Below are 17,534 nucleotides of genomic sequence, written 5' to 3'. Positions count from 1 at the left end.
AGATAGATATAAAACTTCTAAGACAAAAATGAATTTGAAAAAAAAAAAAAGTAAAAGATTGGTTCAGTTAAATAATTTTTACAGTTCCATCCAGCTCTGAAGTTCATGGTTTGGGGTTCATGGGTGAAGTGAGTCTCCTCTGCCACACCTGTCTTCCTTCCAGCACTGCCCTGCTATGTCCTCCCTAGAAAGTGGGCAAGTATATGTGTGTGCATGCTCCCTGCTCAGAGTCTGGTGACACTGAGGGGTCCTGTCCAACTCACATGTGACATCAGTTGAAGAGCCAGTTCGGTGTCTTAAATTTTGGGTTATTTTCTTTCTCTTATTTGTTATCACTTAGTTTTTAAAATCTTTTAAAATCATTTTTTATTTTATTTTAAGTTCCGGGATGCATGTGCAGGACGTGCAGGTTTGTTGCGTAGGGAAATGTGTGCCATGGTGGTTTCCTGCACCTATCATCCCAACATCTACGTATTAAGCCCACATGCATTAGCTCTTTATTCTGATGCTTTCCCTTCCCCTGCCACAGGCCTCGGTGTGTGTTCTTTCCCTCCCTGTGTCCCTGTGTTCTTATTGTTCACCTCCCACTTATAAGTGTTATCACTTGTTTTTAAGAGCTTATTGTATCAGTTTGTTGTTGTTGTTTGTTTGTTTGTTTTGAGACACAATCTCACTCTGTCCCCCAGGTTGGAGCGTAGTGGCATGATCTTGGCTCACTACAGCCTCCACCTCCTGGGTTCAAGCGATTCTTGTGCCTCAGCTTCCCGAGTAGCTGGGAATACAGGCACGCACCGCCAAGCCCAGCTAATTTTTGTATTCTTAGTAGAGACCTCAAGTGATTCCCCTGCTCTAGACTCCCAAAGTGCTGGGATTACAGGTATGAGCCATCACGCTCCCCATTAAGGGCTTATTTTGAATGCAATTATAAAGTTTTCTTTGGAACTAATGGAACTCCCTTCTTTTCATTAGCTAGCCAAATTCCCGTGATTCCAGAACAAATATACACAGTTTCAAAGGACAGATATTTAGGCAAATAATTTCTCTCTATCTCTAGCATCTTACCCAGTGTCTATGAAGTAGCTGGCATCCAATGAAAGCTAGTTGAAGGAATGAATGTTCCATACGCAGTCATAAAGGTAATACCCTAAACTTTGGTTTAACAGTTGATCAATGAAACATTCTCCTCCCACTCCTTAGAAGAGCACACATTGTCTTATGGGGCTAAAGAGTGGATCTGAAATGATCTCCTCCTAAAGGAACTCAGAAGTAGAAAGTAGAACCACTGTCTTCCATGGATTTTATTTTAGAAAAAAGAGGATAGAAATTAGCTTATAAGTTTCTTCTAATAAATCAATCCTTTTTCTCCTCCTAAACTTATAATTATGAAGGGAAGTATAATAACATTTTCCTGCAAAGAGATTTAGTAATTCTGGCAGTACTTTATTAATCACTTAATCAGTGTTCAAGCAGAACTGATGTCCTTGACATGTATAATCAATCTTGATTCCTCCCACATTTGATTTTCATCTTTTAAAAAATCCAGCAACTACACACACTAAGGATTGGTGGCTTATTTTCACATTATAGTTTTGTTAGAGACATTATGTGCATATAATAACAATCAGAATATTGATACCTATATTAAGTCTCCTCATAGTCTGTTTGAAAGTAATTGTTTTCTCTTCAGTGAATTTATGGAGATTAACAGTGCCAGGATCATATTCTATTATAACTTAATGGAAAAATGGGCTCAAGTCATTTTTTAACTTAGTATATTTGGAGGCAGCATGTTGATTATTATTGGTGAATCAGAGCTACTTGCCTACGGCAGATTCTGAAGAACTTTTCTAAAGCTGTTTCCTAAATGCAGCTGGCATGGAAATATAAGTAGCACCCCAAAATTAAGCAGCAATGGATTAGGTGGGTCTAATATGTTCTGCTTTGGAAAGGTAATTTTATGATTGCTAGTGTGATACAGAAGTTCCAATTTCTGCCACTCTTTTTCTCTTAACACTTATTAATTTGGAAGTTTAAAAGCATTATTGGCCAGGCATGGTGGCTCACACCTGTAGTCCCAGCACTTTGGGAGGCCAAGGTGGGAGAATTGCTTGAGCCCAGGAGTTTGGAGACCATCCTGGGCAATATATTGAGATCCCATCTCTACCAAAAACAAACAAACAAAAAATTAGCCAGGCATGGTGTTACACACCTGTAATCCCAGCTACTCAGGAGGCTGAGTTGGGAGGATCAGTTGAGCCTGGGAGGCCAAGGCCTCAGTGAGCCGTGACAGTGCCACTGCACTCCAGCCTGGGTTACTAGAGCAAGAACTTTTTTCAAACCCTCCGCCCCACACAATATTTATTCACCCCAAATGTTAGGTTTGTAATTTTCATGTCCACTTATTCACAGACCACCCATTCCCCCCATTTACATACTGCTTGTCAACACCATGTATTTTTCTCTTTCCTATTAAAAAACCTACAGTGTAGACTTTACTGGTGGGTAATGCAGAAAATCAACAGATGAAGGCTCTTAATTCATCATTGCACACATATTTGAACAAATGAGAAAAAGATTTTGTTATCTGGTTGTTTGGAGAATATTTTTCCTCCATAAAAGGTGATAGCGATTGTTTAAAAAAAAGCGATAGCATTGTTTAAAACTAAAATGTCTGCGCCCACTGTGTGCTGCAGAAACTGCAGTAAAAATAAGCTTTTGTGCTAGCAGTGTAAGAGGAGAAGCCTTTGAGGGGTGCTGAGATTAGCACTCCGTAGGTTCAACCAGGTCTGCAGCTGGATCTATAGACCAAGAATCAGGAAGTCAGAGGGATAAAGTAATAATGATAGCTCCCATTTCCTAAGGCTTTTCATGGTAGTATGTGGTGTGCTTTTCATGGGTTATTCAACGGAATGTCCTTAACATCCCTAAGAGGTGAGTGCCATACATAGTCCCAGTTCAAGGAGGAAAGACGAGGCTCGCTGAGATGGAGCAATCTGCCCAAAGTTACACAGCGGGTCCGTGATGGTTCTACGTGACTCCAGAGCCCTCAACCACTAGCCAGGTCATCTATACACCTATCTGAGGTGTATAAACTGAGGCACAGTCAGTACGTTGCAGAGCTTATAATACATTTGAACATATATATTAGGTAGAAGCTGAACTACAAAACCATTATAGTAAAATAATTATCCTTTGATGAAAAATTAATGAACTCTAGGTTAGCTAGAAAGTAATTAGTAGGTTACAACAGAAATTAAGGTGAACATTCTACCCAGGCATGAAAAGGTGAAAAGGAGAGTTGGACAGAAGGTTAATTATCAGACTCCATGTCACATTGATGAGAGGTGGATTTGATTTTGAATCACTATTACTAATAACCATGCAGACAAGGCCCTCATTAGGAAAACAAATTTCCTGATCTAAATGAAATCTCCCTAAAACCATTCATTTTCCCCACCCCACCCCCTCTCTTTTGCTCTGATGTACGGTGATCAAAGCAATTCTCAGACAACTAATTCAACTCCTCAAATCTATGGCTATAAGTAAGGTCATCAATTATTAAATGAGGTATAGCATTTATTAATACATTGACAATCTTTTTGAAACAGTATCTTAAGTGATTTTGGTAACTGTAAATCAGTTCTCCTCAGGCTGATTAACTTTGGAGAAACCAAAAGAACATTTACCAGATTGAAGCATTGTTCCCTTGTGGATCTGTGAGAAGACCTGTCCTGCACTGTCCCAAACCTCTCCAAGGCCTCTGCCTGTACCTGTTCTGCCCTCCATGACACGACCCACCCTAAACCCCAGACATTCGAGGGAACCCTATCATGTCCCTTCAGAGTTTTGAAAAATAGACAGGAAGTAAAATAGAAAAGGGGAACCCAGCTACTGGGAGAATAAAAGAGTGCCAGGGCCTGACCAGACATGACCGAGGTGACTTCAGCGGCCAAAGGCCGAAGCAGCAGCAGCTGGTGTATTTCATCAACAGCAAGCAGTGACTGAATTTCCACCATGTGCGCAACACACTCCGTGCTTAGACCAAAGAAATGAGACTTGGTTTCCATCTTCAAAAAGCCTGAGAGAAAACAAGTTCATACTAACTGTTGGGTACTAGGTGCCTTCCAGGCCCGCAACTTGGGTTAAGTCAGGTAGCAGGCTGGCAGCTAACATGTATTCCCCGGCTGGGTCCCACCAGCTTTTCCACAGGAAACTCACCCAAATCCCTTCTTCCAGCTCCAGGAAGGGAAAGCTCAGGGACATGTCACAAAATGCCTACTTTCTCCAACCGTCCATGTGGCCTCTGGTTTCTGCCACCGTAATGGTGGTCCATCACCTCTCGTGTTTCGGGTGTGGTGCCATAGCTAGTGGCCTGGGCACCTACCTGCTTCTGCCAGCCCCACCCAGCAAGCCGTCTCCTACTAAGAGTCTATCCCCATAGCAAGAGCTCCCCGCCTCCACCCCTGTACTGCTGAGAAGCACTGTGTTCTGACCAGCATTGAATCCTGCATCAGATCACAAAGCAGCATTTCACTGATAGCCTTTCAGTTTTCTACAGGAACTTGATGGCAGAGAGTTTCATTCAGTGGCTCTTGATTCAGCAGCTGTGTCCCTAACATTCAGGCACTTGTCTGAGACAATGTTGTCCCATCCATGGGCACCCAGTGTCCCTCCCCAGGAGCCCTGAGTATTATTACCAATCCCCCTCTCTAACCAATTGTGTGAACGCACCTTCTCTGTCAGTAACAGACCTGAGTGGATTGACAGGTAACCCTTGTTCCTATATGGCCAGTGAGGTCTTAGATCAGAGCTCTCCCATTAGCTCCATAAGCCCTTTTATGCTTCCCAAGAAACTCCTTTGTCTTATGGAAATAAAGCCCTTCAGATGGACCCAGCCCAACAACGCCAGATCTGTGGGAAATGACCGGCAACTGTGGCATATCGTACTTAGATATGCACACTGAGATCCTCATGATGCTAGTAAATTATATATGAAAATTTCATGCCAGGTCTTTGATTTTTGTTTCAGATAAAGGAATATTTATTATCCAAAGTGAGAGTCTGAAGAAATGCATTCAAGCAGGTAAATCGGTACTGACCCTGGAGAACTGCAAGCAAGCAAACAAGCACATGCTGTGGAAATGGGTTTCAAACCATGGCCTCTTTAACATAGGAGGCAGCGGTTGCCTGGGCCTGAATTTCTCTGCCCCAGAGCAGCCCTTAAGCTTATACGAATGTGACTCCACCCTCGTTTCCTTGCGGTGGCGCTGTAACAGGAAGATGATCACCGGCCCGCTGCAGTACTCCGTCCAGGTGGCACATAACACAGTGGTGGCCTCACGGAAGTATTTTCATAAGTGGATTTCTTATGTGTCAGGTGGTGGAGAGATTTGTGAATATCTACACAAAGGTAAAACTAATTTAAAGAAGCACTCGGGGAATGGTATTTTTTTAAAGTTTGCCTATAAGTAAAGATTTGTAAAGCGTTATGTGAAAGAAGTACACAAAGCCTGGACCCTCAGGGGACTTCTGCTAAATACATTTTAGTTGCTTCCTTGCTTATGGTAAGAGGGTTATGAGAGTCTCAGAATGGACATACTACATTCTACTAAAGAAGCAGAACTTCTCAGAATTTAAAGGTATTGGGAGGAAAAACATTTAACTGACTCTGGGAATCAATGGAAAGGAGGAGAAAGAACAAGCAGAGAGGAGAGAGAGAGAAAAGGAAGGTGGAAGGAAAAGATATTTGAAGACTTTTGTCATGACAAATATAATAACCTCTCCTCCCCTGCCACCATTTCTCTTATTGTAAAAACGCATCCCCACCTATGGAGGTATGTATCCAGGGCACCTCCAACGCCTCCTGATGCTGGCTGGCATTCATGTGATAATCATGTTGCAAGTCACTTGAAGATTAATGACAGACTGTTGTCAGGGGTTATTTGGTGTGTGCCAGGCATGGTCGGTGGGGAAGCACGGTTTAGAGGGGAATTTCATTTTCTATGGTTATCTTTGTCATTTCTAAACAGAAAAAAATAAAAATAAAGAAAGTTACATAGTTAAATTCTAAAATCTCAAACCTGTCCCTCAGGGTTTGTTTGGTAGCTCACTCTATCCATCCATCCATCGATCCATCCATCCATCCATTCATCCCACATTTTTATATAACACTGCTGACAAATCCACCCCATATTGATCAGGCACTGGGCTAGGCACCTGGTTTACAGAGGCCCACAGGACAAGCGGAGTCCCTCCCCTTGTGGTGCTCTGTAGAGTTATGCTTTCACAAGAGCATATTCTCCTAAGAATTCTGTACAGTCCTGGGAAGCAGAGCAAGGAACTCCTAAAGAAGAAATGATTAAAAAGAGATAGAGCCAAGGGCCAGGCATTTTCAGGGCTCACTAAAATAAAGCTAGTGCTGCAAATGAGCACTCTGAATAATCTACAGTTCTGAAGAGGAACTTGCTATTTTGCTTTATGTTAGCTTTTTTAGCCACATACCCACATTCATGGTGCATGCAGGAGAAGATTCTAGAGAACATATGCTTCTGAGTAGAAGGAAGGGGACTGAAAGAAAAGGGCATGTCCTGAAATACCTACAGTTCCTAAGTAGCCCTAACTGCTAAGGCTGGTGACTGGTGACATGTCGTGAGCTCAGGTCACCCCTGCCAGTTGTGGGAAAGAGGTGGGGCTCTCCACAGCTGGTCCTTTTGCCCAGGACCTACCATTGGCAGCCCCAGTTGAGTTGTGAAAAGTTTTTGTTGATTCCTGATTAAGGCCAAGAATGACCAAGTATTGCAAAACCCTGAGAAGGCAGCCAGCAGGCCATGTCTGCATGATCATCTCACTCTAGATCACTGTAGAAGTCACCCAGTCAGCTGTCTGGCTTCACCCTCTCCCCATGTCGGCTGTTTGCCCCCTTGCACCCTCAGTGATTCTTTAAAAATGGAAATCTGAACCTATCACTTTCCCATTTGAAATGCACAAGAGACTTGCCCCCACCCTCAGAGTAGAGGCCAAAGCCCACAGTATGGCAGGGAGACAGCCCTATGTGCGCTGACACTCCAGTGCATCCCTGGTTCCCCTTCCCAGAGGGCCTCCTTCCTCTTCTTCATTCACCCACACCTGTTCTTGTCTCAGGTTCTTTTTACTTGCTCTTCCTTCGCTGGATCAACTCTTGTCTAAATACCTGCACTCTCGGGTCACCCAGTTCCTATTCAGAGAGGCCTTTCACTGCCCATCCTGTCCAAAGTAGTGCCCTGTGCTCCTCCACCCCGTCTCTCCCTCTCTCTCTTTCTCTCTGTCTCTCCCTCTGTCTCATGCATACACATATACACACACGTGCACACACACACCCCACTCTGTCTTCTCATCCTATTTATTTTTCATCATGGCACTTTTCACTACCTGCAATGATACTGTATGTTTACTTGTATATTTGCTTCTTTTTCTCTCTCCTTGCTAGAATAGAAGTTCCACATGAAGGAACTTATGCTGGTTTGTTCACTGTTGTATCCCCAGTACTGAGTATACTAAATGCTCAATAAATCGTTATTGAATGAATAAATTAATAAATGCCTATGAATCTATTGAGTCTTAGATGCTAATGGCTGATGTATTTGGGGACTGGAAGGTATTATGAAGTTAAATCTCCATTAAAGTTTCCTTCTCATCCATCCACAAGTATGAATGTTACTGTGGCAGCTCACCATAGTAAGTAAACAAGTAGATAAATGCGTAAGCAAACCATGTATCAGCACTTCCTCTGAGCCCAGCTCTTGGTCTCACACTTCTACTGACAGGAGACAGTGAGGACCTGAGGGCTCACTCTGTTGTAGTGAGTATCTGCCCCTAAGAGGGTTTCAGTCCATAAAAAATGCTTTTGATGTATAGCAGTTTCCAAAGGTAAAGCTGACATCATACTTGTCTGACTTTGTACATTTCTTTCTCCTAGATTTGCACACAATCAAAGGGAACACCCATGGGATGCCGTGTATGTTTCCCTTCCAGTATAACCATCAGTGGCATCATGAGTGTACCCGTGAAGGTCGGGAAGATGACTTATTGTGGTGTGCCACGACAAGCCGTTATGAAAGAGATGAAAAGTGGGGATTTTGCCCTGATCCCAGTAAGAATAAATTTTGTCTTCTCTATATGTCATGAATGAATCAAAGAGGATTAGAAAGTTATCTGTATCTAAACAAAAGCACTGGGATTGATATATTGAAGTCTGAATAAGCACCCTGATGCTATTAATTCAGATTTTGAATGGGGTTTTTGTTTTTGCCTTGAAAAGACAATTCTAATGTATATTCTTTTTGCCATACATTCAAGAGATGTTAATTAGCCATTCTTCATTAAGCTCAGTGCATAATGATGTTTTAACCCAAATTAAATTATAATACTCTGCGATCTGATTGATCCCAGCTTCTTGGCTGGATACTTCAAAACAAACCTGATTGCATATAAAACCCAGTTAGCCTTTCAGTTCACTACCTCTTATAGCTGCCTTAATTTCTCCACATCCAGGCTGCTTGTCATGCCCATTGTCAAGTCCAGGCACCAGCTGGCCTCTTGATGATCTTTCTAAAATCGCAATTGCCCTCATTATTTCTTGACAGTGGATTCTTGTCTTGACTCCCTTTCCTTACTACTTACCTTCTGGATATAACCTCATTTTTTTTTTCTTTTCTTATCTTGATTTTCAAAAGTCAATGGCAGTGGCAATGTTCTAACTTTTTTTCAGTTAGTGCTTTATTATTTTATTTTATTTTTATTTAGCTGAAAAGTTTCCAGTTGTTCTCAAGTATTAGAGAATATTTATGTATGCCTCCTACTTTCTATATTCAATTTCCTTTCCCGTGGTTTCTGTGAGTCAGAGGGTACAGCTCTTACAGTCTTCATCTCCCATGCCTGCCTCCCCTCCGCATACATAAAATGCAACAAATAAACTTGAAGCAAAAGCAAATTGAAGAGATTAACTCCAAAGAATCTGATTTATAAAGTATCTGTAGAATTGTTTTCTAATCCAAGAGCTAGTATGGCTTAGTAAATAAGAAAGTATAAGCTTTGAAATAATCAGACAGGTCAAGATTGGAGTCCTGCTTCTTCCCAACAATGAAATTTTGGGAAGCTCTCTCCATCTTTCTGAGTCTCAGTTTCCTCAGCCATAAAATGTAGATAATAGCAGTACCTATTAGGATTATTGTGCAATTCAATTAGATGAAGCATTCAAGGCACTTTTCATAATGTCTGGCACACAGTAAGCACCCACAAGGCCTAACCATTGTGGCCAGCAGCAGCAGCAACAATAGCAGCAGCAGCATCAAACCCAATTTATCTTTTCAGCATACGCTTCTGAATCCATGATTTCTCCTCTTTGTTGTCAGTCAACAAGCCCTAAGCTAGGCATAGGGGTGAATGCCAAGAGTTTTAGGACTTAAGATCTTCCCTTTAAGGAACTTGGCATCTAGAGAGAATACAGGACAGACAGGTTTGCTGTATGCCAGAAAATGCAGGTTGTATTTGAGACAATGCCCTAGAATCACCTGGGAGATAGTTTAAATGCATATCCTGGCCCATCTTCCAGAGATGCAGTGGGAGCAGTATGTAAAACCCAAACATCTGCATTTTTGAGAAGTGCCCCAGGTGACCCTGGTGCAGATAATTCATCATCAAGCAATTAATAATATGGAGATAATTCTATGCAATATACATCTATATGCAGGGATAATATCAATACATTTAACAGCCAATATGGTATGGGCTATTGGTCAATCGTAGTGGAGACCTTAGTGTGGGGTTGGGAATTCCAGAGGCCCTCTGCTGATATTAACCCCTTAGCTGCTGGAATGCAGGAGTGGGCTGCAGGGAAGGCTGGGGCAGCAGTGGGTAATAGAGAAGTTGAGAACAGTGGCTATTCACCAACCAGCATGAAAGCATTTCATTATTTTATAACTGTCAGATCACCAGCCTTCTCTATCTGAATGTAAATGTATGCAAGTAGGTGTGTATGCATGTAATCCCTACACTCCTTGGATTCCTGAACCAGATGTCATGTTATTTTTATTATTGTCATTTTGTTTGCATCATGTTTTCTCTTTCCTTTTCCATCCACAATAGAAGTCATTGTTAAAACCAAATAAATGAATCAATACTAATAAAGTTAACACATACTTCACTTGGCTCTAATACTAGGGACTTAAAAAAAAAAAAAAAAAAAAAAAAAAAAAAACTACAGCATTCTCCTTAAGGTTCTGAAAAGAACCCCGCCACCATCCTCTGTCGCTTATAGCCAATGATAGTTTCCCAGTGGAAGCCTGGGTTCAGTGATGCTCTGGGCTTTTCATTCCCCAGTCTATCTATTTGTTCAGCCTCCTACAGCTCAGAAGCTTCCTCTGCTTGACAGCCTGCCAGATTCCAGCTCTCCTGACCTTTACCACAACCAGCAGAGAGCATGTTTATTTGTTCAGTGCCAGTTTTCTTCCTTTCTCGTTACTTTTGGCTCCCGGTAGCCAATATAACTCAAAATGACATGTCAGAGATTGAAACCTGAGCAAGCCGATGGCTCTTTCCATGGGGTCAACAAGTGGATAAGACAGAGAAGAGTGAGTGGAATAAAGTAAAGGTCTGTACTACTGTATCTCATCCTTCTTATATGGGAGTTTTTTTTAAATATCTCAGTGTAAAATGATGCTACCTTTTTTAAAAAACAGTTGATTGTAAATGAGCAAAATTTAAATGTAGTATTCATAAACACATACACAAATATACTAGCAGTGAAGGACGTAATAAAACATCTTCAGCAATAAGGATGACATACAGGAATCTCTCTGGGTTTGTTTAGTGGCAATTACGGGCCATTCTAGGTCTTTCTTGGTTGTGTGCCTTACACAGCTGCAGAACCACACTTAGTTAATTTGAGATATTTGTACAATACCAACCTGTGAAATGATATGGTTGCCCTTGAACCTTATTTTTATATAATTCTATAATAAAGCAGATTTAGGCTGGGCACAGTGGCTCACACCTGTAATCCCAGCACTTTGGGAGGCCGAGGTGGGCAGATCACTTGAGGTCAGGAGTTTGAGACCAGCATGGCAAACATGGTGAAATCCCATCTCTACTAAAAATACAAAAATTAGCTGAGTGTGGTGGTGGGCACCTGTAATCCCAGCTACTTAGGAGGCTAAGGCAGAAGAATCGCTTGAACCCAGGAGATGGAGGTTGCAGTGAGCCAAGGTTACACCACCGCACTACAGCCTGGTGACAGAGCAAGACTCTGTCGCCGCCCGCCCACCCCCTCCCCCTGCAAGAAAGAAAAACAAGCAGATTGATACAATAAAGGTATGGCTGCTCTCTCCTGAGCCCTCAACATGAATCAGCAATGCTATCTGTTTCTGTCATGCAGCTCTCACACCCCACGACGACCCTGCCAACCTCTCTATTCTCCTTTAACTTCTAACCCTACCTTCCAGTCTCCTTTCTGATGCTCAGTAGGTGACCTCAATTCCTACCTCATAATGGCAAAAAGATCCATCAGACAGGCAGTTTGGCAACTTCCTGCTCCCTCGTCTTTAAGCCTACCTGCATCTGTGCCAATCCTTATTTCCTTCCTTTTATGCACGAGGATAATGTTCCTCCTCCTATGTAGGCCAAGTCTCCCCACCTGGACTCTGGAGCACCCCATCCAACCTTCTCTAACCTGTATCTCAATGGTTCTCAAGGTGTGGACCCCGTTCCAGCAGCGCTGGAATTCCCTGGGAGCTGGCTAGAAATGCAAGTAGCAGTCACACCCTAGACCATCATATCAGAAATTCTAGAAGTGCAGCCCAGCAATCTGTGTTTGAATAAACTTCTAGGTGATTCCAGTGCACACCCCCGGTGCTTCTTTGCTGGGCCCTTTTCCTTAGCAGTTAGCCCTGTGCGAGTCTTAAAATAACATCTTAAAAATAATGCAATTCTTTCATTCCCATTTCTGCCTCCTGAAAATACCTCTCTCTCTCTCGTTCTCTATGTAAAGAAAATTGTCTATACGTTCTTCAGGGCGCTGTCTCCTCTTGTCTTCTACAACAATGCATACCTGACCTGACCTTGACCTCCATTTCCACAGACCATTGATTCATTTATCCATTTAACAAACAGGTATTGAACACCTACTATGTGCCAGGAACTTCTCTGGCTCCTGGGGTTATAACCGTGAATGTGAAATATGAAAGTCATCGTGCCTGCCCTGATGACATTCACATTCAAGTATAATACCCAAATTAATATATAATTACAGTTTGTCATGGTCTACCTTAAGAAAATACAGTATTATAAGTGAGAAACCAAAGTTAAAATTGGTAGTCATGGAAGGTTTTCCTGAGGAAGTTGTATTTGAACTTCCCAAGAGATGAGTAGAAGTTGTCAAAATGGAAAGTGAGGGAATTAGATATTTACAGAGAGATGCATGATGCAGCCATGTGCAAAGGAAGGGGAGAGGGAGTGGTCAGCATAGGATGCAGGCAATAAAGGGGGGTATATGGTTTAAATAGAACTAAAAAATAATAATAAAACCAAGTAAAAGACAGCATGCTTTTGATTTACCATGCATATGCTCTAACAATTCCAGTGTCATTGATCAAATACGCCCACCTGTCCAGGCTGACTGCTCCTCCACCCCCAGCCCTCAGCATGTCACTGGCCAAATATCTGAAGGTTTTGAAGGGGGAAAGAGGTTATTGCAATCTAAGGAAGTCAACATGGCAAGAGTACAGTGATTGAAGGAGAGAGAAACAAGACACTCTGAAAGGGCAGACAGAGCCCAACTCATGGACAGGCTAGATAGTTCAGAGTGTCATAAATGTAAGGACTTACCTAATTCTAAGTGCAAAAGAAAGCCATCAAAGGATTTTAAGCAGGGCAGTGATGATTTTTTTTTAAAAAAAAAGATGTTTAAGGATTACTCTGAGTCCATTATACTGAATGGCTTGGAAGGGAGCAACAGGCAAATCCTGGAGACCAGTTAGAAGGCTAGAGCAATAGTCTGGGCCAGGAGTAGTGGTGGCTTCAGTTAGGTGGCAGCAAGGGGATTGGAGAAATGTGGATGTATTGAAGATCTAACTTGTAGATAAACTGAACAGGACCTGGTTGTCAGGAGCTTAGCTGGGCTGGAGACAGCTGAGCTGTTGTGTGTTGGAGTAGCTAATTAAAGCAACACACCAAAAATGAAGGTGTTAAGCTGTTGATCACTCACTGCGATGGTATAATGAAGAGAATAAAAGAAGAATTCGCCACCTCCCCCGTTCCATTTTTCCCCAGGGAACAGCACCACCATCGAGGGTCAGTGGATCAGCACAGACGTGGAGTTCAGTTCAGCTCACCGTTGAGAGACCCCTCAACAACAACAACAACAAAGGCTTTTCAGTTGTATAGATTCTGGGTTGGGGTAAGGTGAGGGGAAGAGCTAGGAGTCGAAAAGTACTGAGCACTGAGTCAGAGTGGGGAAAAAGTGTCTTCAAGATTCCTCTCCTTCCCGCTCCATACCAGCCTCGGCAGAGGCACCTGAAGAGGACCTTGGCCCAAGGCCTCACACAGAAAGAGACGTAGGAATGGAAGGCACCTGTGCCAGAAATGCAAATAACACAGAGCACGATGGGCCTGAGGGGCCTGAACCCTTAACTACAACTCTCTTTAGAAACTGCAGTGTGCCAGCTCAGCACCAGGTCTGGAGTAGGGGCAGCTTTCCCCCATGAGGCATGCCAGGTAAAGGCTTTGTAACTGCCTATGGTCAGGCCTCAAGAATCACATATAGGTTTTTAACCAGGAGTAGGACTTCTCACTCCTAAGAACTTGGAGGCTAGGAGAAAAAGTGAGACATTAATTCAGACTCCATGTTTCTGACATGCATAGCTAAGTTTATGGAGATATACAGTTGGAAAAGAAAATTAAATACTATTCAGGTTGGCACATGTTATATGTGAGTCAGTTATGTAGAGATGTGGACTAGGTAGGTAGATGTAATGATCTCTATGTATTTGGAAGTTATAGGAAATGGACCCATGAGAACAGGTTAGATAGCCATGTGCAGAAAGAGTGTGTAGAATAGAAAGGAAGGGGGCTCAGGGCCAAGACTTGAGGCCTCCAACATTTAATTTGAGTAGAGAAGAATAAATCAGCAAGGGAGACTGAAAGGGGGCAGCCAGGGAGGTTTAAGGGTAGCCTGGCATGGGAAGTCAAGAAAAGAGAGTAAATCAGCATGGAGAGGGAACTCAGCCTGCCAAGTGCTGATGAAGGGCCTTGTTTGATAAAGTCTCAAACTAACAGTTGCTGAATTTGGCAACACAGGGGTCATTGATGGCCTTGAACAAGCTATACATTAATGGCTAGATTGAGTGGATGACAGACTGAGTGGGAAATTAAAAGAGGATGAAACACGTCCCAAGTCATTCTACGTATGCACTTCAGTTCATTAAAAAAGAGATGTAGTTTAGGAGGGGAAAATCACCTATTTATAACACCATGAAAAAGATTTTGGTAATCTCTCATCACGTAATAGGAGACTCAGAGTTATATATGACACGATTGCTTCCCTGGAACTCATAATTTAGCAATAGAAGAGACGATATAAAGACTATCAAAGATGTAAAGAATATAACAATAGGATTCTAGCCCTTAGATGAGAATTTTTCCAGAATAATAAACATACCTGAAACACCAGACTTTGATCCTGCATTTTCTGTGGCTTGGAAGGAGAGACTATATGTAAGTGCAAATGCCCAGGTCAAGGTGGGAGCCTGTGGAAGGTGGTGGGTTCCCGGGAAGCAGTCTTTAAGCCAAAGGTTAACATGTGGGATTTTCTTGGGGAGCCCCTTTAGGATCAGTTCACCTGGAAAGGAAGGGAAGAGAGCAGGATTGCACAGAAGAGGCTCTGATGCAGGCCTTACGGCCTCTAGACCAACTCTATTCAGAGTTCTCAAGCTGGGGTGACCCTTCAGAGTTGCCCCTTGTTGGGAGACGGGGGCTAAGTATATCACTGCATTGACCAGTCATGGTCTGTCAACTGCCCTTGGGGAGGGAGAGTGACAATGGGCAAAGAGACTCTTCTGCCAAAGCAATCCCTAAAGAGCAGCACATCACAGTGTCTATGACAACATTTTCATTCCATTTGTTACTTACAACTTACAAATGAGATTCATGGAGTGATGTGCAGTCCACCTAGAGAAGCAGAGAAAGGACTTGTGTCTGCCTGTACAGAAGTACAAATTCTTATACAGGCTGAGTATCCCTTATCCAAAATTCTTGGGCCCAAAATTGTTTTGGATTTCTGATTTTAGGATATTTGCATATACATAATAAGATTTCTTGGGCACAGGACCCAAGTGTAAAGACAGAATTCATTTATGTTTCATATATACATTATGACCATAGCCTGAAGGTAATTTTATACAATATTTAAAATGATTTTGTGCATGAAACAAAGTGTTGACCAAAACCCATCACACGAGATCAGGTGGTGTCATGTCAGCACTCAAAAAATTTTCACCATGTTGCCCAGGCTGGTCTTGAACTCCTGGGCTCAAGCGATCCACCTGCCTCAGCTTCCCAAAGGGCTGGGATTACAGGCATGAGCCACCACACCCAGCCTCTCTCTTTCTCTTTTTGTAGCAATAGGGTCTCGCTTTGTTGACCTGGCTGGTCTCGAACTCCTGACTTCAAGTGATCCTCCCACTTCAGCCTCCCAAAATGCTAGAATTACAGGCATGAACCACTGTGACTGTCCTAAATGATTCTTATGCACGCCAAAACTACGAACACACCCCCGCTCCCCCATCATGGTCTCAGCTGTCATGGTGGGTGAGTATGGCTGAACTAGTGTCTCATAACACGTAGTAGCATATTGTCCATCTCAGGGAAGGCCTAGCATTTTAACTGAAAACAATCAAGGATTCCATCTCAATTGGGAAATTTCAGCCACCAGGGCAAAATGGTTACTGAAAATTTCCCTTCTCTTTTTCCTTTCTTTTTTTTCCTTCCCTTGAGTGTTACTTGGTGATAGCCTTGTCTTCTGCCTTCCTTTAATCTTGGATCCTTCTATAAACACATGTATCAGTCAGGAAACTCTATAGACAGCCTTAGATTTATATGTGATTTAAAACCTCTGGAATGTGTGTTGCAACCAGACGTGAAAATAAACTTTCCACATATCCCAAGGGGACCATCTAAGTGTTATGAGGGAGAAAAAGACAAACAAAACAGATTTTATTGTCAAATAAGTTTGAAGTACACTGAATTAAAATTAAGCATGTTTGTTTACTCCAAAACTTCTCAGAGCCTTGAATATGCTAATGTTCGTTGTGAATTTCCCAGAGAACCCTATGCATGCATTGTGTCTCAGATTTTCTTGGGGAGCCTCTTAAAGTTGTCTTACTTTGGGGATCACACTTTGGGAAAGGCTGTCCTAGATTTCAGCTGGTTGCCTGTCAGTCATTTTCAGTCATGCTGCAGTATGGCTCACATTCTCTGCATTCTGATTATTCTCTGTTTGAGTTTGATTTCCAGTCATTATTGTGGCTGCTTAGTTCACCTTGGAGTTTGATTTAAAATGTTAGCAAAAGCACCCAAACTCAGTCTTAATTTTCTGTTATTTCAAAACACTTCGGACTTCAGCTCCACATTTCATACTTTATTTAATTTACTTTTGAGCATACTATGCAGTCTTCGGCCAGTGTCTTACAAGTGGATCTTGATTCTATTCGTCTTGGCTGAAAGAACTTTCTTAAACTATATGTCAGCGTTCCAGTGCTTGATGTTTATTTGAAAACTTGTGTTTACTATTGACTTATATTCCTACTCTATCCTTTTGTTTTAGCATTTTATATTTGGGAAGAAATGCCTTTGAAATAACATTTGTATCCACTAAAATGAACTTTTAAAGACACAAGGTTTCAATGTAAAGTTCTAAATGACACAAGAACTCAGATCTTATTTTCACAAATACTTCGCTTCCATTTCCTTCTCTTAAAACTGGTTCCTATTATTACTCTGGAAAGGATTACAGCTTCTTCATAGGTGATTTCTTATATTTCCTTAGGTAAATCATGAAAGAGTTTAACCGTATCTTAACAATGGGATAGCAATGCAGATTTTATCATAAAGATCTAATCAAGAATAGATAAGGCACTGAAGTTTTAGAGATTGCAAGATGGAATAATTCCGTTCAGATTTATCTTACAAATATGTTGCTGTATAGATAAAATAAGACTTGGATGATTTAACGGCCGTTGTTTCCAGCCTCTGCAGAAGTAAGTTGTGATACTATTTGGGAGAAGGACCTCAATTCACACATTTGTTACCAGTTCAACCTGCTTTCATCTCTCTCTTGGAGCGAGGCACATTCTTCATGCCAGATGCAAGGAGGTGCTCTGTTAAGTATTACAGATGAAACTGAAGAAAATTTCATAAGGGGTAAGTAGGTGGATGATGCACATTGATACGGATACAATAAAAAGACTGTTGTTAACTGTTTTCACATATACAAAAATATATTATGA

General features: G+C 42.0%; 1 protein-coding gene across 5 annotated transcripts in view; it reads left to right on the top strand.

The window, feature by feature from the left end:
- The window catches only part of PLA2R1 (phospholipase A2 receptor 1), a 125,724-nt gene that overhangs the window by 12,597 nt on the left and 95,593 nt on the right, over positions 1 to 17,534 (top strand). For all 5 annotated transcript variants that reach the window (XM_007965114.3, XM_038002032.2, XM_007965115.3 and 2 more), the window contains exons 2-4: positions 5,030 to 5,410; positions 7,955 to 8,128; positions 17,275 to 17,448. In XM_007965114.3, coding sequence (XP_007963305.3) covers positions 5,030 to 5,410; positions 7,955 to 8,128; positions 17,275 to 17,448 — 729 coding nt within the window. The remainder of the gene's footprint in view (positions 1 to 5,029; positions 5,411 to 7,954; positions 8,129 to 17,274; positions 17,449 to 17,534) is intronic.

The sequence above is a fragment of the Chlorocebus sabaeus genome, chromosome 10, assembly GCF_047675955.1.
Source record: "Chlorocebus sabaeus isolate Y175 chromosome 10, mChlSab1.0.hap1, whole genome shotgun sequence".
NCBI lineage: Eukaryota > Metazoa > Chordata > Mammalia > Primates > Cercopithecidae > Chlorocebus > Chlorocebus sabaeus.
Note: the sequence above shows the minus strand (reverse complement) of the source record. Positions and strands in the feature narration are given on the sequence as shown.